At 39.7% G+C, this 23,195-nt stretch overlaps 1 protein-coding gene across 1 annotated transcript in view; it reads right to left on the reverse strand.

Annotated features, from left to right (window-relative positions):
- Positions 1 to 23,195, reverse strand: part of ADAMTSL3 (ADAMTS like 3) — a 191,411-nt gene that overhangs the window by 72,355 nt on the left and 95,861 nt on the right. Inside the window, 2 exon segments of the mRNA XM_087941393.1 lie at positions 6,284 to 6,358; positions 16,062 to 16,188. Of these exon segments, the coding sequence (XP_087797519.1) occupies positions 6,284 to 6,358; positions 16,062 to 16,188 (202 nt within the window).

Raw genomic sequence — 23,195 nt, forward strand, 5'->3', positions numbered from 1 at the left:
TTTCTTCACAGACCAAAATTATCTTGAGCTAATGCACCAGAGACAAATTCCTTGTGTGTCCAATCACACTTAGTCAATAAAGAATATTCTATTCCATTCCATTCCATTCCATTCCATTCCATTCCATTCCATTCCATTCCATTCCATTCCATTCCATTCCATTCCATTATTATTATTCTATTCTGTTCTGTTCTGTTCTGTTCCATTCCGTTCCGTTCCGTTCTTAACTTCAGTGATTGGTTATGTGCATCAAGTCACTGCCAACATTTAGCAACCACATAGATATAAATAGATGAAGAAGCTTCTTGGATGAGAAGCTAAACGTCTTCAAAGAATAACAAGGAGGTCCAGTTGCCTCTTGAAAAAGCACCTTTGGGACAACCATGACCTGATGGATGACTGAGAATCTCTGCAGACATTTACTGACACATAATTTTTTTCCCCCTGTAATGATCTATCCCTATCTTGGTCTTTCATGTCTTCCAACTGGACACTATCATCACTGTAACTCGGTCCATTCGCCTTACTGCCGGACATCCTGTTTCTCTCTTTCCTTTTATCTTTTCCCAGCATTAGAACCTTCTCCAGAGACTTCATTTACGTAAGGAAAGCTATTCATGCCCATCTCCCCTCCCCCCCAGAATAAGATACTTTAGGAATCTCATATCAAAATACACTATGAGAATATGGCCTCCTTGGCCAAGTCAAAGGTCTACCTGAGTTCTGCCATGAGGCAACAAATGCCAACAGCCCTAAGAACTTCGGTGTACTCCAGCTATTGAATTTGCTCATCACGCTGAATAATTCACAACCCATAAAAGCATACAAGAGTCTTACTTTTGCAAAGCCTTGCAAATATTCCAGTAATCACTTGTCTCAGCTTTACAAATTACCCCAAGGCGGCATATTCCCTGGTCCTTAAAAGGAAGGAAATAATGCAAGGGCTCAGGGAGAACCCAAGTATCTTTCTCTCGATAAAGGGTGCCGGTCCACATTTATTCTTGGTCTAATTCCAATCAAAACAATGGTGTTAGAAAAGAAGGATAGAATTGGTCCTCTCTGTCTAGACAGAAGTATATTCAAACTCATTTGTTGTAAAGGAGGTCATTTATCAGATGTCCCTTAAAAAACAACAGGCATCATTTAAGTCCTCGGAATCCTTCAGAGGTAAAGAGACATAGTAATATGTAAACAACAATAACAACAAAAGCTTTTAGCAAATGCAAGAGCACTTAGACTTATATAATGCTTGCTTCATAGTGCTTTACAGCCCTCTCTAAGCAGTTTACAGAGTCAGCCTATTGCCCCCAACAATTTGGGTCCACATTTTACTGACCTTGGAAGGACGGAAGGCTGAGTCAACCTTGAACTGGTCAGAATCGAACTCCTGACAGTGGGTAGAGTTAGCATGCAATACTGCATTCTAACCACTGTACCACCAGGAAGGAGAATGAGAAAGGGAATAAGAGAGGGAGGGAGGGAGGGAGGGAAGAAGGAAGGAATAGCAATAGCACTTAGAGTGCTAATACCACTTTAGGGTGCTAAGCAGTTTACAGAGTCAGCCTCTTGCCCCCAACAATCTGGGTCCTCATTTTACCCACCTCGGAAGGATAGAAGGCTGAGTCAACCTTGAGCCTGGTAAGATTTGAATTGCCCAATTGCAGGCAGCCTGCAGGCAGCAGATGTAGCCTGCAGTTCTGTACTCTAACCACTGCGCCATCACAGGTCATTTTATGCATCAAATCATCCTTGTAAGTGTCTTGTCAGGTAGGTTTGCAAATGGCGGTTAACAATAGCTTATATCCAACTGCGTCCTTGACTTATAGCCACCACTGGGACCAGAATTTCTGTCTCTAAGCAAAGGGGTGGTTAAGTAAGTTGCATCCAATTTTGCAATTTTTTTTGCCACAATTGTTAAGCGAATCACTGCAGAATCATACAGTCATTAAGCAAATCCAACTTCTCTCATTGACTTTGCTTGTTGGAAGCCAGCTGGGAAGTTTGCAAATGGTGATCAGGTGACCACAAAGATGATGCAATGGTCATAAGTGTGAAAAAAAGGTCATCAGTCACTTTTCAATGTCATTGTAACTTCAAACAGTCACAAAATACCTGTTGTGGTTAGCAGGTGCAGATGGTTGAGGAGAGCAAGGACTCAGATGAAGGGCCAGGACCATCAGGGAGTGGATTTCTGCCTTCAGAGATTGTGGGAGCTGGCAGCAGCAATGAGGAGGCTCCCAAGGAGCCTGTGCCAAGTATGTGTGCGCGCAGGGCTGCTCACAGGAAAGAGCAGCTGCAGCAACACGGGCGACTTGGCAGTAAGGCTGCAAGGTAATAACCCCTCCTTCAAGAAGATAAAAGCCAGCCATGAAGCAAACGTACTTTGCAGAAGGCAAAGATGTTTTTGAAACTCCACCCTCGTGGACATTCCAATATCCTGAGTTTGTATTTGAAGAATCTTATTTTACAAATTATTTGTCTGTTATCTTTTGGCAAGTCTCACACAGTTTGGCAAGACTTGTTTTTATCACAGGTAACTATTTTGTAAAAGCATTACAAGGTTTCTGTTCCTTTTAATTGTGTTTGATTTGTTGGAAAAGGGTATGGGTCAGAACAATACCAGTAATATTTTTCCAATATATGGCACCAGCAGCTCCAGAGCTTATCTACAAGATGAGTTCTTCTCAATTCTTGCTTGCTCGGTCTGTCAATACCAATTTCTCTGAGGAATGAGCACCAAGCACTGGGCTGTTAGTAATATACGTACAGCTATTTCTTCAAAAGGAAAGTAATATTTTACAAATGCACTTGTGCCCATCTGGAAATAATAGCACGTGGCTTTCCAAGCCTATTCCTCCAGAAGGGATGGCTTGAAATGTCTTTTGAACTTTACACCCTGCAAAGCCATCTAAGTTACAACTCCAACATAGTAAGGCCTTTGTTTGCCATTGGTGAAATCAGTTAACTACTAACCCAGCCAACTGAAATCCTAGCTAACTCCGATTAAAAGATGGACCCTGTCAGTTTTAAGAGAACACCTGATGATATTCACAACAGGGATCCTTATCGCAAGACTACACGGAGGCAGGATCTATTTTACAGCTGACTTATATATAAGGGCCCAAATAAAAAGCAGTAGCTAGATCAGTGCTGCCAGAAATCATGAACGCAACATGTGTTTTCAAGAAGGGTACCAGGCTTGGATTTCATGGTAACAAGCTGCCATAGATGTAATGCATCTAGCATCAATAGCTGATAGTCAAACACTGGGCCAGAAAAACTTCAAAACTATTTCTGCAAAACCAGAGGAAACAGGGTCACTGTAGCAAATGCATTTTAATGGAAACTACCCCAAAATGATGTTTGCTGTGGCAAAAACAAAGAAATAATCCTAAAGTCTTTTAAAAGACAGTGGGTTCTGAATTGATCCAGAGAGTCCTTGACTTATGAATGGTTGCTTAGCCATTCAAAATTATGAGAGGCCCCATCAAAAGCTACTTACATCTCAGTTCCAAAGTTATGATGTCTGCTCACATGACTACATTTGGGGCAATTGGCTGGTATTTAGAGCTGTTCACAGCGTCCCAGGGTCATGTGACTGTAATTTATGACAGTTCTTTTTCCAGAAAACAGTGTTTACATCTGGTTTCCTGGTGAGGGGGAAACGAGTTTGCTTAAGAATTGTGGTATTCATTTAACAAACCACCATCTAAAAGGTCACAATATCTAGACTGGTTACGTGATGACCTGCTTTATGACTGGCCTATCTTGGGATCATAATCTAATCTTACAAAGCTTGTCCTCTGGAAATATAGAATTGCTAACTAGGGCATACAAAACTTTTGTCAGGCCAATACTCAAATACAGCTCATCTGTCTGGAATCTGCACTGTATATTGGACATTAATACAATTGAGTATTTCACTAGAAGAATACTACACTCCTCTGCTTGCAACAGAATACCCTATATCACCAGACATTAATACAATTGAGTATTTCACTAGAAGAATACTACACTCCTCTGCTTGCAACAGAATACCCTATATCACCAGGCATGAAATTTTGGGCTTGGACAACCTTAAACTATGCCACCTATGGTTGAACTTGCGGACATAGTATACAAAATTATCTCCTACAATGTCCTACCAGTCAATGACTACTTCAGCTTCAATTGCAACAATACAAGAGCACACAACAGACACAAACTCAATGTAAACCATTCCAAACTTGATTGCAGAAAGTACGACTTCAGCAACAGAGTGGTCCCCGCCTGGAATGCACTACCTGACTCTGTTGTTACATTCTCTAACTCCCACTCCTTTAACCTCAAACTATCCACTGCTGACCTCACCCCATTCCTAAGTGGTCTGCAAGGGGCGTGCATAAATGCACCATCGTGCCTGCTGTTCCTGTCCTATTATCCCCAGTTATTCACATCTATTTCCTGTATTCTTACTCATGTTTATACTTATACCTATTATCTTGCAAGCAATTGACAAACCAAATAAATAAATAAATAATTGTCAGGCTAAACTACAGTCCTAAGTCAGGGACTACCTTGAATGATTAAGCAGGAAAAGGTCTTGGACCAAAGAGAAATGCATCAAGCCACCTTTCCATTGCTTTAAAAGAGCGAATTCAGTGTTAGGATGAATGAGACAAAGAGATCTGAAACAAAATTATCAACCTTAGAAAGCTTTTCTAGAAACATAGAATGTGGCCCTTACTGGCTAGAATTGGCACTTAAAAGGGAATTTTGAGTCTCTTTTATATCATGTGTTAAGCTGTTAGCAGAGGTTTTTGCCAGAAAACCAGCCTCTTAAAATGCATATTTTTTTCCATTCTTGCATTATTCCCCAAGAAGAAACATAAGGCTTTAAAAAAGAAAAGAAAAAAAATCCATCTCCAAATCCTCAAACTATGTACCATATTTCATTTTTAATACTTATAAAGAAAATTAGAGAATTCACTCACAGGACTAACCACTTAAAATGCAAGCCTTTGTCATTCAAAAAAAGAAAAAAAGAAATTTAGCATCTTGCTTCCAACTAGACTCTTGTAAGTTCATGAACTTGGTTATCTAGCATTAGCCACTTGTGAAAATATTAGCTTCTGGTTGTGTTGCTTCTACAGCAGGAGGATTATTTTCAGAGAACGCTGGCTTACTTTGGATTCTATATCCTTAATACCTCTGGAAAGCCTACAATATCTTCTAACAGCCCTCTCCTTAGCTTCAAATCCACTCACTCATCCCCTGCAACTATTTAAATGTTGAACGAAAGGAATGTGAGAAGAAAAATAAATCTCTTTGCACTGGTAGCAAAATCCATTTTCAACTGAGTGGGAGCAAGCCTGCAATCTTCACCATCCCATGTTTGTACATACAACAACCACAAGTGGACCCTGTAACCCAAGGAGGGCAAATACTAAATTGCAGTCTTGTTGCGAAGGAGGTGATGTTACCAACTGGAATTATACCTCTCACTAGACCAGGTCTAACTTAGAGATGGTTTGGGGGGGAACCCAAAGAAAACAAGAGCTAAAAAGACTGGAGGGAGGGGGGTGATCCGTCTAAAGCGTGAAGACCCGTGTAGACTATGTTAAAATAAGTTATATAGCCATAGCACTTGGACTTATATACCTCTTCACAGTGCTTTACAGCCCTCTCTAAGCAGTTTACAGAGTCAGCCTTTTGCCCCCGACAATCTGGGCCCTCATTTTATTGACCTCAGAAGGCTGAGTCAACTACAGTGATCAGGATCAAACTCCTGGCAGTTGGCAGAATTAGCCTGTAATACTTCATTCTAACCACTGTGCCACCACAACTGTTCTGGATAGTTTATGTTGTAGAAACTAAGCCATCTTCTTAAGCAAGCTTCTGTGTCTCCCTGTACATTATATGAATTCTTCTGTGTTTCCCTGTACATTATATGAAGACCTAAATTGTGCTTGATAAACCTGGTTTAGAACTAAACCTTCTGGATAAATCCAGCCATTCCCTCCCCCCCTCTTTTTTATCAAGAAGCACAGGAGAAAATGCTGCAAAACTGCTTTCAGTAGTGAACATAACTTATGCTCAAATAATTGCACATAAGGAAGTCAGATCTTCAAGTGCACTTAAACTGCAAAATCTCTGAGTATTAAAACATGAATAGGATTTATTTCTGTAAAAGAACACTCTGCTCATAGTGAACATTGTAAGCCTTCTAGAGTCACCTTGTGGTTGAGATGGGCAGCAAATTAGACAGACAGACGGACAGACAGATAGACAGACAGATCCATACCAAGTTGTGCTGGTCCTTTTATAGTAATTCTTGCACTGCGACTTCCGTGTGGAACAGCAATCATAGTTTCCTCCCCTAAAAAAATTAAACGCACTGATTCAAATTATCACATTCCATGACTAGACTTTTTTTTTAAGATACACTCACAAAATACAGTGCAGCAAATGTTCATTTTATTTTAAAAACACAGATCCTTTTCGATACATTATCCTAAAACTAATGTCTATATCCAGTTGCTATTATATTACATGTGGATATGTAAATCCAGCCACTGGATACTTATTTTTTATGCACCTTCCTAAGATGTTAGTCATTAAAGTCTTAATACTCGGGCTATATATTTAATTACTACATTGAATTAAAACATGAACAAGTTACTCTGTGCAGAATGCTTCCCAGTAAAAACAATTATGAATGCTTACCTAGATTTTACCCACAATTTAACTCCTACAGCTAGACATGAATCAACTAACTAAATCCTAAAAACTTGCAATTTGCTAAAGGTTAAAAACAACAACCCAAATTAGAGCCCTGAATCTGTCAACTTACACCTCTTTCTAAACATTTTCATTTATTTATGTATAGAAATATTTTACAGTTATCTACATCTGGCTTTGCAGCTGTAGTGACAGTTTTAGCCTATATTTCAATGTACTCTTGCAAAATCCACAGGGAAGCCCTTAAGTTCAGTGGCCATTTATAATGCTGCTTGCAGGGCTATTTAAAAAATGTGACAAGAAGTTCAAAAGCCATCTTGTGGTGCCACGTCTTTCATGCCCTTGTTGAAACCAGCCTTAGTGGTCATTTTACCTCCCCCTGAACTTGCAAACATAATTTAAAATATTTTATTTGATCAGCAACAATAGTAATTTTACATTTAGTCAAAAGAAAGAAAGAGAAAGAAAGAAAGAAAGAAAGAAAGAAAGAAAGAAAGAAAGAAAGAAAGAAAGAAAGAAAGAAAGAAAGAAAGAAAGCCTTTCTTTTAGAGAAGATCAATCTGGAAAAAAAAACTTATCTTCAGGAAAATTCCTAGTTTTATCCGGGATTTTCATGTGCTTTTACAATCTTTCCAAAAGCTTCTACCAAATTGCAATTTATTTATTTATTTTGTCAAAATGAAAATTACTAAGCAGATGAACCTTCAGATCAAATCACATTTATTTTATAACCCTGGATAAGAGTGAATGTACGATCAGTCTTATTGAGCAAAAAAGCAACCTTAACATAAAGACTTAGTTGCTGATAGAGAATGGTAACAAGAACTTGAGGAAGAAAAGAAAAGGTAGATTCTCAGGAAAAGAACAGCCTACCTAATCTCTCAAATTGAGAGATTTTGTACCTTTATTTCTGAGGAAAGATACCAAAAGAATGAGGTATATAATTCACAAATAGGAAACCATATAATGCACTGTACCTGGATGAAGGATATTTTAGCACATGGGTTCAAGAGACCTTTGGTTTATCTAGGCCTCAAGTCCTATCCAGCTCTTCATATGTTCACAAAACAGCTCTGAGCACTGCCTCTGTAGAATATTCTGGATGTTTTTCATCCAGAATATTCTCATTGGGCTCTCAGCGTGAACCCCAATCCGCCACCAAGTCTGTAGATTTAAAAGGCCTGCCATCATCAGTTACTAAAACAAAAAGGCTTGTATTCTTACACAGCAGCATACAGGGGGTTGCTAAGCCCTACAATTCTATTAAATCAGTCAGTAATTTGTTGTTTTTAGAAATGGGGGAAGGATGAAAAAGTACCTACTCAGTTCCTATATTTAAGAGGTGGGGGAGCTACAACCATGTTTTATAATTTCCATTTGTATTTCATTTATGAATAGTCAGTTTTGCTTGGGGGTAGTAGTAGATTTTGACTGCTGGGGCCAAAGGAGAAAATATCTTCTTCCTCCTCCTCCTCCTCCTCCTCCCCACTTTCTTCTTCTTCTTCTTCTTCTTCTTCTTCTTCTTCTTCTTCTTCTTCTTCTTCTTCTTCTTCTTCTTCTTCTTCTTCTTCTTCTTCTTCTTCTTCTTCTTCTTCTTCTTCTTCTTCTTCTTCTTCTTCTCCTTCTCTTCCTCTCTCTCTCTTCCTCTCTCTCTCTAAGTTTGATGAGTTTCCTTGTAGATGCTTCATTACCAAACTAGGTGATGAAGTGCACTGATAATGTTACTAGTTGGGTAATGAAATGTTTGCAAGAAAACCACCAAGTTCAGAAAGCACCAAGGATCCCACAGTCCTCCTCCTCCTCCTCTTTTCCAGTTTGCAAGCTGTTACTGAGTCTGAGTAATGAAATGTCTACAGGGAAACATTCAAGCTCAGAAAGCACCAAGGACACCACAATTCTCCTCCTCTTCCTTCTCCCAGCCTCCTCCTCATCACATCCATGATGGTAGGTTTCTGCTAATGCAAATGAATATAATCATAATATTTCTCTGTTTGAGGGAAGCATACTATTTAGGATTCAGGAAGTAACATTTTTGCCCTATTTTGCAATAGTCAGGATGTATTTGGAAAACTATAACCAATACTCTATATTTTCAAAGGCGCATTAGTAAACTAAATTCGGTCAGCAGGAGGTCAGCAGGGCAGTGGAGTAGACCAGAAATCAGGTTCTGTAAGAAATGGTATAGTTTTCCCAGGGAAAAGAATTGATGATATTCACTTTCCTTTCAAATATTTGAAAGAATATAATGCAGAAAATGATGTGACAAGACTCCTTCAATGATTGTTGTTGTTGTTGTTAGTTGCAAAGTCATGTCCGACCCATCGCGACTCCATGGACAACATTCCTCCAGGCCTTCCTGTCCTCTACCATCTTCTGGAGTCCATTTAAGCTCACACCGACTGCTTCAGTGACTCCATCCAGCCACCTCATTCTCTGTCGTCCCCCGCTTCTTCTATTGCCCTCAATCTTTCCCAGCATTACGCTCTTCTCCAGTGAGTCCTTCCTTCTTATTAGGTGGTCAAAGTGTTTGAGTTTCATCTCCAGGATCTGGCAGGGTAACAGTCAGGGTTCATCTCCTCTAGGACTGACCGGTTTGATCGTCTTGCAGTCCGAGGGACTCACAGGAATCTTCTCCAGCACCAGAGTTCAAGGGCCTCCATTCTTTGGCGCTCAGCCTTTCTTAGAGTCCAACTTTCACAGGCATACATTGCAACTGGGAAATCCTTCAAGGATTGGGGACCCCGAAAATAATCAGTGGAAATAGCAGAAAAACGTGTATGATTGGATATAAAGAGACACCAAACAAGGCAGGATTTTAGGCAGGGTAGAAACCAACTGACGAGATAGCAGACTGTCTCCCACCAAATCATGTTAGCTTAGCTGCTCACAGGATCTCTGTGCTACAATACACATTGCAGAATTGCATCAGGTAAGACAGGCCTCGTGGAAGATATAGAACTGTCAGGACCACGGACAGCGCAAAGCAGATACAACAAGCAGGAGTATTCAGATACAACAAACCGTATTCCCCTTACCAGAACTGTTCAGGAAAGGCCTGTAGGAGAGAGCAAGGCTGTTATGGTCTGGTATTTAATTTGCTCCACCCCATAAGATGCATTGTGTGCTTTCCTAAAGCACCTGTCAGTATTTAGCCTGGGAAAGAAGAGGAACGTTGGGAGGTAGGAGGTACAAGATTACAGCACAAGACTTCCTCGTGACGAACCCAAAGGCATAACCATTCTGGAAACAGATGCCTGCCAGGAATTCTGTAGGTACAAGATTCTTGCACTGATGACTCCCATAACTTCCAAAACAATATATCTTGGAGCAAAGTGTGGTGCTAACAACATTACTGGTACTTTCCATTTTTTATGGTAAATCTGTGGAAATGTATCCATTTCTTTTATCTTAAAATATGCATATATACACACACACACACACACACACACACACACACACACACACATATATATTCTAGATTACAAAATATTCTAGGTTACAAAATGCATATTGTAAGGTGAAAGAAATGGATACATACTTACAGATATATTGTACATATGCAAGTAAAGTAGACCAGTCCCATGGAGAGATAGGTGGCAAATAAATTTAACAAATATATGTATATCTGTATGTCTCTCTGTGTGTATTTGTTGAGTGCATACATATAGGGTGTATGTGTGTGTATGTGTGTGTTTATGGAGTGTTTACAAAGCTGGGTATTCTTTGGAAAGCATCAAAACATGCTGTACAAAGCATATGTGTTAGAAAAAAATGTGTGATTTCTCATGCAGTGGTTTAAGGGAATATACATTGATGTTAATTCTTATGGATTGTACCTATAGGTAAATATGCATGAAATTGGCCTAGACTGCTAAAACATTATTTGTCAATCATTTGTCTTAATTAGAAATTTAAGTGGAAATCTTCTAGAATTGCCAGTCCTGCACAAATTATTTGGTGGTAGTAACCAGGGATCAAGCCAGTTCTAAGGCTAGCCCAGTTCTGATTTTGACTTGAAGAAACATTTGATCCAATGTGCAGTTTAATACCAGACTAATTTCATCCAAGCTGAATCAATGTCTTGAATTAGATCTGAACCATTATTTAAAAGTTCAGCTGGAATCGTTTGACCCTTTGATATTACTACAGCCACTAACAGCAATTGTAGTAATGATACTGTGTAGCTAACTTCTCTATTGTAGGGATTTACCTCCCCAAAAAGCACTATGATTTTTCTAACATGCAAGCAAGATCTTGAAGTTTTTATTTTATTTTTATTTATTTGATTTGTTAATTGCTTACAATATAATAGGTATAAGTACAAACCTATACTTATAAGTAACAATACAGGAAAGAGGTACAAATAAATGGGGACAATAGGACAGGGACAGTAGGCACGATTGTGCACTTATGCACGCCCCTTGCAGACCTCTTAGGAATGGGGTGAGGTCAATAGTGGATAGTTTGAGATTAAAGGAGTGGGGGTTAGAGGATGTAACAACAGAGTCAGATAGTGCATTCCAGGCAGGGACCACTCTGTTGCTGAAGTCGTATTTTCTGCAATCAAGATTGGACCAGTTTACATTGAGTTTGTATCTGTTGTGTGCTCTTGTATTGTTGCAATTGAAGCTGAAGTAGTCATTGACTGGTAGGACATTGTAGCAGATAATTTTGTGTACTACGCTTAAGTCCAACCGTAGGGGGCATAGTTCAAGATTGTCCAAGCCCAAAATTTCAAGCCTGGTGATGTAGGGTGTTCTGTTGCGAGCAGAGGAATGTAGTACTCTTCTCGTGAAATACTTCTGGACTCACTCGACTGTATTAATGTCTGATATACAGTGCAGATTCCAGACTTCTAGATTCAAGCTTTACAACATGTACCTCTTCACAGAGTTATACACAGGGCAAGAAGCAGAAGTGTGTGCCAAGGAATGAAAGAATGAGGGAGAATTATCTCTGTTTCCTGCTTACAACTATGCTTAGTGCTAGTATTATGGAGAGGGAGGCATTTAATACCACATATTGCCTGCCACAAAACTTAAACATATTCCTTTCCTTCACTGCAAGTCTAAAGGGACTAAAATCATGTCACAATTCATAAGCACTGATGCACTTTATGGAAGCTTGCCACAGCCTCAAAGAATTAACAGTTCATACATTCCAAAGTCAGGGGAAATGAAGTCATTAAATCCTAAAAGCAGCACCAGGGAGCTCAGGAAATAGAAAAGGACATATGGGTCATTAGACAGATAGTATCCATTTTAGTCTGGTGCCATTATCTTTCAACAGAAAGGAATACCCCAGACCTTGCTTCATATTTCCATCTAACCATATTGCCAAACATCTCCTCGATTTAAGAGAAGCGGTCAAGTGGGACCCCAAAAGCTAAAAAGTATGGAACAACAACAACAACAAAAGAATTCCTGACTGCCTTTACTGGAATAAAGCGGTGTTGTTCTCATGGTTAACTAAATGAGATTGTCGGATAGAAGGGACCCAGAGCATCCTTCTATTATCCATCTATTCCGAAGCCCCTGACACCAGAACAGGTAGAGAAGAATCCCAATTAACCCATGCATTCTAGGGAAGACTAGGGAAGAGAACTGGTATTGATCTCGAGGGGGTCCCATACATAAAGTAGAGGTCCCTGGTGCTTTCTGAGCTTGCTTGTTTTCTGACAGATCTTTTCATCACCCAAACTAGGTAACATCATCACTGCTAGAAGAAAGTGAGGTATGAGGAGAGGAGGAGGAGGATTGTGGGGTCCTTGGTGCTCTCATTTCATTATCCAACTAGGTAACATTATCAGTGCCCTTCATTACCTCATTTGGTAATGAAACATCTACAAGGAAACTCATCAAACTTAGAGAGCACCAATGACCTCTCATTTCAACCCTGAGCTTACAGATATTCTCCTTTATTGGTAATACATAAAAGAGTTAAGATATTTCACTTTCCCAGGGATATGGCAGATTTTACTACTTATCATCAGTCAAATGTTTGATCACCTTCCCAGAAAGTTAGTTTTTCTTCGACCCAAGCGCAGACTGACCTAGAAAATGGCAGCTTTGTTTTCCTAAATTTATTCTGTTCCGGACCTTGCATGCAGCCTGCTTGCTGCCTCTTTCCTTGATGTTCTTGAGTAGATGCTCTCTAATCAAGTAAGCGCTGCTGAGTAGTCTCATTGCCAAGGAGTTATTTTCCTGACTCCTTTCTCACTCATATACAAAAACAGTATCTTTTAAAGCAGTGGTTGCCAACCGATGGGCCGCGGCCCACTGGTGGGCTGTGAGAAAATGTTGGTGGCCCACAGAGAAATCTTACTCCCAGAGCACCCCCACAAAGCAATTACTCCAGGCTGTGCAGAAACACGAGGCTGCTCTGCCCACATGGCCTGTGGGAACCCTCCTCACTCACTCACTCCTTACCCAGTAAACTTGCCTGCTAAATTGCTATTTTTCCTTTTTCCGACCCTCATCTGTTCTGCTGTGCTGGGAGATTTAGATTAGCTAGGAAGTAGGAAATGGTTTCTTGCTTTCTAGCTAGTCCTTAAATCTTCGGCTCAGCACAGCCGAACCTCCCTTAGGACCAAAGGTTTGCTTGCAAGCAAATTCAGTGCAGACTCACGGCAAGCAAATTTGAGAGACTGAGATAGCCGATGGCAGATAGATAGATCTCTGAATGAATCTGTGATTCTGTGAGCAACTCATCTGCCTGCCTGCTTTGCCTGCTTTTGGGTAAAAGTTGCTCTTTTTTAAATACAAAATTCAATATTTACATGCATGGTGTGTTGTGAGTTAATTTTGTGAGTTTGCTTGCAAGCAAATTTTATGTGACAGATAGATAGATCTCTGAATGAATCTGTGATTCTGTGAGCAACTCAATCTGCCTGCTTTGCCTGATTTTGGGTAAAAGTTTATAAAAAATTCAATATTTATATAAATATTTATAATATTTAGATACAAGCCATGCCCAGCCAGTCACATGACCACCAAGCCACACCCACAAATTAGGCCACGCCCACAGAATCGGTTAGTGGGCCCTGGGATCTAAAATTATGAGTTTGGTGGTCCCTGAGGTCCAAAAGGTTGGCGACCCCTGTTTTAATACAGCGTTTGGTTTTTAAAATTACACACTGCAACAAGTCAATGACAAAATGGGAAATTAGACTATTGACTTAGGCATACTGATACGTGATAAATTACAGAATCATTTATTTACACCCTAAGGGAAAAAAAGACATGATTTGGGCAGGATTTTCAAAACCACACAGCAGTGGAATGATGAGAAAAACATGCAACGGTGACTTTGATCCAAAGAACATCAAACCTAGAGGGAATCTGAAATGTATTCTTTGTCCAGAAATTCTGGGGGGGATCAGGCCCCACAATAAAGCCAAGCCTTTCTCAAAACTCAGTTTGAAGCCTCCATTAGTGGCATCGATTCAACTTCTTTTGAACGCCACCTCTCTCTTGGATACAAAGAAAAAATTTGAACCCTATCTTCTTGAACCCTCTCCTTTCCAGCCAGATTCCTGATGCTTCCATATTGCAGGCAGGATCCCAATTTTCTGAACCTTTATTTCAGAAAGGAGCTGCCCACTTTCTGATCTTCCCCAAAATGTAGGACTGGAGATATTATTATTTTTTTGCCCTCCAAACAATCCAACTGCTGAACCACAGAAGTTCAGCCAGGAAAAATATCCAGATTTAGCAGATGAATTTGTCTATTTTGGTATTTAACTCTCCTTCAAAGGCCCCAGTTTTCTATGAATTTTATCTTTCTTTCACAAGGAAAACAGACAAATCAGAAATGGAAACAGATTACAAGTGGAATATACTTTTCTGAAAGTGACTGGCTCATCATTTGCCCAATGGAAGTAAGAACGAAAAACAAATAAATTTTTTTTGGCTATGAATGAGCACAATCATCAAGTTATTTTTCATTGTTTTATGTGTGCCAGCATTCTCTTTTTAAAAATACCCTCCAATTCAACATTTGAATAATGGTGGTGGTCCAGGAGCGAATAGATCTAATTTATGAATTTATGGATGCGTCATAGAATAGAATAAATAGAATAGAATAGAATAGAATAGAATAGAATAGAATAGAAGAGAAGAGAAGAGAAGAGAAGAGAAGAGAAGAGAAGAGAAGAGAAGAGAAGAGAAGAGAAGAGAAGAGTTGGAAAGGACCTTGGAGATCTTCTAGTCCTACCCCCGACTTAGGCAGGAAATCCTACACCACTTCAGACAAATGGTTATCCAATCTCTTCTTAAAAACTTCCTATGTTGGGAGCATTTACAATTTCTGGAGGCAAGTTGTTCTACTGATTAATTGTTCTGCCAGGAAATGTCTCCTTAGTTCTAAGTTGCTTATCTCCTTGATTGGTTTCCACCCATTGCTTCTTGTCCTGCCCTCAGGTGCTTTGGAGAATAGCTTGACTCCCTCTTCTTTGTGGCAGCCCCTGAGATATTGGAACACTGCAATCATGTCACCCCTAATCCTTCTTTTCATTAGACTAGACATAACCCAGTTCCAGCAACCGTCCTTTATATGTTTTAACCTCTCTTTAAGTTTGGTCCTTTGTCTTGAAACTATAAATCACAAAGCCAACAAAAACAATAAAAATAGAAATTATTTATTTCTATCTGTCCATCTACACAGAAACAGAAACAGATACAGAGCAAAATATATAAACACATACAAAATAAGAATTATAACAGCCGTTTGTGGGTATTGGTTTTTTTTGTTGGTTGTGCCTTCAAGTCAGTCTGGACTCCTGACGATTCCCCAGATAAATCCCTGTAGGGTTTGGGTTTTTTTTGGCAAACTTCTTCACAATTGGAAAATTATTGCATTCTTCCTAGGGCTAAGAGAGTGTGACTGGCCCAAGATCACCAACTGGCTTTGTACCTAAGATGGAACTAGAATTCCTAAATCTCCTGGTTTTCTAGCCTGATGCCATCATTATCACATCAAACTGCTTTTCATTTAGGCGTAGTGGTTAAGAGCAATTAGAAGCAAATCACTTCCAAACACTTAAGAAACTTTAATCCAGGGAGTCAACATTGACTCAAAGGCATCCTCCCCTCCCTTCCCAAAGGGATGTTTACTTAATTGAATTTTTCTCTTAAAGTTCATCTTTCAGATCCTTGCATAATTCTCCCAGGAGTCAGCCTTACATAACAGAACAACAACTTAACACGAACCTTTCCCAAAACAAACTCAAAATTATTCTAGGTTCACTTAAATTGGCGTAATCCACAGTTAACAGTCCCTTGATGATAACATAGGACAATATGGAGGATAAACATCACATATTTGAGTGGCTGGAGACTTACTTTTTTCTGAGGAAAGGTGAGTCTTGGTTTGCCCTCTCACCAGTCGGCAGGTGGAACCATCACCTGAGCAGACCCCACAGTTGTCTTCTTTGGCGTGACTCCCAAGCTGTCGATCACAACCTACGGCCTGCCAATAACAACACTGGAGTCAGAAGAGCAAAACGGACACAGGCCGCTTAGTTTTCTAGAGCAAAAACATCATATTCCCCCTTTCTCAGTTGCCTTCAGTCCCCCGCCCATCCACCCCCAAAAGCACAATTTGGCTTCTTAACATTTCAGCAGGAAAAGTGCTTCAAAATAATTATTCCTTAATGGATTTAAGTTTTAGGCCAGGACAATTAAACTCTTCTGGTGTGTCTCTACCGAATAAAATATTTAAAATGTCTATGTTAGTCAGAGAAACACTATTCTGTCTCCCAGCACTTAAAAGTCAGAATCTCTATCACTGTGAGGTTAAAGACATTTCTTGTCATCACATCCAAAACAATAAAGCCTAATTATTCCCTTTGGGGAATTATTCATTTCTAGACTTCTCTGCAACTAAGGCCCAAGATATTGGATCATATCAGTGACAGCAATATCACTCTCAATAGTCCTATTGCAGTTTTGAGGTCCTTATAAGTATCTCTGTGCAGTCCCCAAGTAACAAAATTCAATTTAAGCAGCTTACTGTTGCATTTCATTTCATACTCAACTTCTCAACTTCTTTCCCTGCTCCAAGTTTCTAAGTCTATTTCAATTAAAAAATGTGAGGGGGGTATAATGCTCAGAACAAGCCCCACAAAGATCAAGTGGATGGTTTAAATCACAATTCAGGTTCTCTCCCATTGATTCGGTATATCTACCAATCTGTAATCTGATTCTACCTTAATCCAACCTAATGGTTTTATTCAACAAAACTTTTATGCATCTAGCCCTCATTCCTTTCTTCCTACATGCAACAGGGAGAAAATTAAATTAGGAGGAAAATCTTATTTGAGGGAAAAGGACCCCTTAACCTTAGAGTAATTTCATCCTACTTCTGTATCAGCTTGTCAGTCTACAACTTCAAAAAAAAAAAAAAAAAGAAGAAGAAGAAGAAGAAGAAGAAGAAGTGCATACTTTTAATAAACAGTTCTGCTTTTTTCTTCCATGGAAATATTTTTCAAGCAGGATAAGCATTCATTCATGTATCATTTTAAGCTGCCAACTTATTTTCATAAACTTTTTCCTCCAATATCTACATATTTGTACCGTAATTTGAATAGAAAGCTACATCGCAACATTTGTAAACGCATCCACAGCACAGCCTGTGTGAATTCCAGTAGTTACAGTAAAACCTAAAGTAAGCATTTCCTCTACACCCAAAGAGAACAGAGGATGTTCCTGGGAGCCTCCCAGATAATTTCCAGTGTGTGTGTGTGTGTGTGAGTCTGTATGTGCATATGCAAACTTTCTCCTTACATTTTATCTCCCGTCTAGTTTAGGGTCTTCTAATCTAACAGGTGGCTGTCCAGTCTTTTCTTAAAGGTAAATCCAGTGATGAAGCACCCACAATTTCCAAAGACAAGCTATTCCACTGGTTAATTGTTACAAAGCTTTTCCTTAATTGTAGGTTGCTTCTTTCTTTGATTAGTTTCCATCCACTGTTTCTTGTCTTGTCCTCTGGTGCTCTGGAAAACAAGTTGAGCCCATCTTCTTTGTGGCAGACTCACAAATATTGGAAGACCACTATCATGTCACCCCTATTCCTTCTTTTCATTAAACTTGCAGACCAGTGGTGAGATTCAAAGATGTTTACCACTGGTTCGGTGGGTGTGGCTTGGTGGGTGCGCTTTCAATGCGTGCACACACTGTGTGTGTGTGTGTGTGTGTGTGTGTGTGTGCCAAAGGCACATTTTGCACAAGCGCAGAGGCGTTCCAACTCACTTCCTGCAAGCCTGCATTCGTCCTGTCACTTCAGCAGCTGCCATGCAACACTCTGCTGTGCCGCGCAAAGCAGCTGTGTTTCAAAAGCAAGGAACAAAGGTGAGTACGGGAGCCCAAGTGGGTCCAATAGCAAAACATCAGAGGACCAATTTGATCTCTGCTGCTCATTGGCGCTACCGGCTTAGCCGAACCGGGCCGAACAGGTAGAATACCATCACTGTGGTAGACGTACCCAATTCCAGCAACCGTTCTTCGTACATTTTAATCTCCAGATCCCTAATCATTTTAGTTCCTCTTTTCTGCACTCTTCCCAATGTCTCAACATCTTTTTTTTTAAATGTGGCACCAAAAGTAGATGCAGTATTCCAAGTGTGGACTTATTAAGGTTTTATAAAGCTGTACTAATAATTCACCTTGATTTCAATACCTTGATTTGATGCAATCGAGCTTCAAGGCTTGAATTCTTCTGAAACAACTGCAGTTCAGTAAAAAATAATTCACGATTACTTTTTAAAAGCTGTTCCTTGAGCATGGGATACATCTAATTTATTAAGAACGCAGAGTTTCAAGCACATAAGACTGCTGAGCAGGAAAACTGTCTGGCAAAGGCCTCACTCAGTTTCACACTTCATCTCAGTCAGCCATAAAGAATCCAAGATTTCAACAATTAAGGCATTCGTTCAGCTCAATGCACCTCATATTGTTGGCTATTTACTGAGCAAAGGGATCAACTATAAATATTACAGGCAGATGGGGAAAACATCTGCAACCTTTTAGAGCATATCCAGAAATAATTATAAGTAGCTTTTTCCCTTTATTTTTTTTCTTAAAAAATAACCCTCTAGGATTATTACCTCAAATGAAATAAGTGGCAGTACATTTAAGGGAAGGGGATTAATGGAAGAATTGGGACTGTGTCAAACTGCTAAAATGAACCATCACAGCATTGCTGTAAAAATGGACAAAAATGTTGTAAGGGTCAGATTATAGTAAACGTTCCAAACAATAAGGGTTGGGTTAAGTGTGTATATGTTCGTGGGTTTGTTTTTTGGAGAGAGACGGGGGAAAAAAGAAAGATAATATGTGTATTGGGAAAGCTGTGAAGTTTTTACTTATAACAGAAATATTTTTAAAAATTAGCCTTTTGCAAAACAGCCAAATAGCCCCCCAAAAGTATGAATTATATAGGCCTATTATACAACAGTTTTACTTCAAAAGAATTCTTAGTGCTTTACTCAAACCAGAAATACTATTCTATTATGGAATATTATGTAAAGCCAATGCTTTGGAGAGGTTTTAATAATTAACACTGCATTCAGCTAATGCTTTAGAGAGAGAAGAATGTAACAGTGAATGAAAGACATCTGAAATGCCTTTGAATGAGATGATTCTGCTTTTTTCTTCTTGAGAAGTTAATCACTATTGTCATCTTCAATCATGTGATGAGGTGCCATGTAGGTCAGTGGCCTCCAATCTTCGGGCACCAGGAACTGGTTCTGAGGGGAAAAAATTTCCATTTTGCTCTCTACCTAGATCCCATGCAGATAGAGTTTCGCTCACTTCCACAGACAAGTTCCTAGTGGACCATGGACCAGTACGGGTCTACAGACCAGGGGTTAGTGAAGAAACAAGCCAACAAAGTGGTTTTCCTTGTTTCTGAAGGTAGGATCTGAGCAAACTGCTCAAGATGACAACAATTTTGACTAAAAGTTAGAACACCTATACAATAGTGAAACAGATCATCTTAGAAGTGGGTTCAAACAGAGGCTGATAGTCATCAATCCAGGATGCAGTCAAGACCTTAGATGACCATCATGAAAAATTCTAGATCATCGGTCTAGACCTGAGAGAGGCAGGTTCACATTAGCCAGACTCCTTGAGTTTATTTCATTGGGTTCAACCTATGAAATGGAAGAGAGAAATCCATTTTTGCTGTCCTGAGCAGAATAACAGAATAAAAGCATTGGAGGGGACTTTGGAGGTCTTCTAGTCCAACCCCTGCTCAAGCAGGAGACCCAAAACCATTTCAGACAAATGGCTGTCCGGTCTCCTCTTAAAAACCTCCAGTGTTGGAGCATCCACAACTTCTGAAGGCAAGCTGTTTTACCGGTTAATTGTTCTCACTGTTAGGAAATTCCTCCTTACTTCTACGCTGGATCTCACCTTGATTGCTTTCCATCCATTGCTTCTTGTTCTGCCTCCAGGTGCTTTGGAGAAATATTGTGACAGAACTGATTTCCTCAACTTAGATGGGCCACTTCACCCTTGAGAAGTCTCTTAAGCATTCTCCTAATTGTCAAAACAATCATTTACAATTGATGATTGGAACTAATTCCTGGTAGTAAAAAGGGTTAGCAATTACTTTTCTGAACTCTTGGTGTCTCTCAACATATGCTGTGTGACTGAGATCTTAGATGGAAGTTCAACAAAGTTTTGTTGTGGGTGCTCCAACACCAGAGATTTTTAACAGATTGGACAACCATTGTCTGAAGTGGTGTAGGGTTTCCTGCCTGAGGAGAGGGTTGGACTAGAAGACCTGCAAGGTCCCTTCCAACTCTGTTCTTCTGTTGGTTTGCACATTCTGAGCCACTACATATAGAAGTAGATCTGGTGATACCTAAATCTAGTCATGTCACCACAAAGATTACACTAAAAGTTAAATTTCTACCCATTCTTTACCTCCAGAAGTTGTGACTTTAGATGGTAATAAGACTACTTTTCTTAAACTAACAGCTTTAAAATTACAAGACAGATTGAAAACTAGGGTTACTGAATAACCCACAATAATACAAACAAGAAGAGGTGAAGACTAAATTAGTCTTGATATATTAGAAGCAGTTATACGACTTCATAAATATTTCTCAAAATGTAAATCCAGAAATCAGCAAAAAAAAAAAAAAGTTTCCACAGCTGTTTCTATAGTTCTCCTTCCCATTTGAATTCAGCCAACAAATTAGATTTAAATGAAAACCATGAACACAGGATGTTTCATTTCGATATGTGAAGGTTAATGCAGAACTGGCCACATTCGAAAATGTTCATTTCTTAAGCAGATGGTAGGATTTAAATATCACCAAAAAGAAAGGGTAGAGGGAAAGAGGAGAAGACTAAAAAAAGACCAAGTCAAGACAGCAAACATAACCCTATCTAATGCACTGATCATACCCAGCAAAGTATCTTCTTGAGAAAGTATTTTAGTCTTGGCTTATCCCAAAAAGCTACATACTGAGTGTAATGAGAGACGCTTCTGCAATTCACCTAATTCCAGTCATTCTCACAGAATCCCATCCAGAGGGATGGGAAAAATAAGTCTAATATTACTACCAGTGGCAGCAGAAGACCAAGTGTTAAGATTATAACTTTTCTTTGTGACACACAACCCCGTGAAGACTTGTGAGGGATCTTAAGGCAACTTCCACAGAGGAGATAGAGAGGCCTACCACAGCGTTCTCCCTCTGAGCTCCATGTACACCTTATGTTTGTAGAGATTCTCAGTCATCCAGGTTGTGGTTTTCCCAAAGATGTTTTTTTCAGGAGGCATCTGGACTTTCTTGTTTTTTCTTTGAAGAGGTTTCCCTTCTCATCCGAGAAGCTTCTTTAGCTCTGACTGGATGGTGGAGAATAGAAGGATTTATATTCCTTGCAGACAGCTGGTCATTTGCATCCTTTTAGAGGGTCGTTGAGGCCACTTGGAGATTTATCTGTGTCCTCAGGATCACTGAGTGGTGCTCCTGGTTCCTGTTAGCCTGCAATTTTTTTCCTCTAGAAATCCGTTCCTGCTCCTGCCTAAATAGAGAGCGGAAGAAGCTTCTTGGATGAGAAGCAAAACATCTTCAAAAGAAAAACAAAACCAAGAAGTCCAGTTACCTCCAAGAAAAGCACCTTTGGGACTTATGCCTTATCTTTCAATCTCCTTGTGATGCAACCTAATAAGTACTTGATCACTAAGGAAGCATCAAGGGATCTAGTAAATATTTCCTCAGATTGCCTTAAAAGTTGTAAATAGAAGAAGATACTTGAATTATGTCCAGCTGGGGAAATGCCAGTCAGCTTCATACCTTCGTTGTAATTCCTCCCCTGCCTGAAGATAGTTGGAATAGCCACCAGAATAACTTCACAGCCCCCAAGCAAGGTCACAAATGGGAAAGAGAGAGTTTCAAATATGCAATGCCGCTAAAGGATCACATTTTCCCACTGCATCGCCATCTAAATTGCTCTGCTTCTGCTGAAGGACACTGGAGTAGCAATAGCAATAGCACTTAGACTTATATACCGCTTGACAGTGCTTCATAGCCCTCTCTAAGCAGTTTACAAAGTCAGCATATTTCCCCCAACAATCTGGGTCCTCATTTGACCCACCTCAGAAGGATGGAAGGCTGAGTCAACCTTGAGCCTGCTGAGAGTCAAACTGCCAAATTGCAGTCAGCTGGCAGTCAGCAGGAGTAGCCTGCAGCACTGGACTCTAACCACTGCACCACTGAAGTAAGTAGCATGTCTTCATGATTACAATCCATTATAAGCTGCCTTAGGTCTTTTGTAACCTAAGAGGGGGGTGCCAGGTGTTTAAAACAAAAACACTTGAGTGACCATATGGTTACGTAGTATATTTGTGAGACACAATTTTTTGATATGTGTTCATGATGGGGGCAGGCAGGATTTCAAATGTAACTCTGGCTCAAAACAGTAGATAGAACATTGGAATTGACTTTCTTCCAGTATCTCTCAAGTCCTTCTGGATAACTTCATGTTCTCCTGGCTCAAAAGAGTAGATAGAACACTGGAGTTCCTTGGACTTCTGTTAATTCAACTTTGCACACTTGAGCATGGAATAGTAAGGCAGAGATTACAGGTTAAAGATGTTGATATGGCAATCATTCTTGGCCTGTTTGACTCTCCAAAGAAAGCAAGGTTCTAGTTGCTCTATTGATCAGTGAACAATTGTTGGGTAAGTTGGCATATAAATCCTGCTTTTGGGTAAAAAGAAATGGTTTCGCTCCCTTGCTCACAGGAGAATTTCTCAAATTCTAAAGCCTTTTAATATGAAGGCTCAAAATACTTTAGATGGTAATAAGAATCAGGCAAAGATATGATTACATGGTCTGCCCAATCTGGATCTCATATTCTCCAGGGGCTTCCAAAATAACTTTCCCAGAAACGTGTAACCTCCTTTCCCATTTTTTTAAAACCCTCAGTAGCAAGTTCAGCCTCTCAAGAAGCCATTTGCCC

Source organism: Pseudonaja textilis, chromosome 13 (assembly GCF_049901715.1).
Source record: "Pseudonaja textilis isolate UNSWEBS1 chromosome 13, rPseTex1.2, whole genome shotgun sequence".
NCBI classification, from domain to species: Eukaryota; Metazoa; Chordata; class Lepidosauria; order Squamata; family Elapidae; genus Pseudonaja; species Pseudonaja textilis.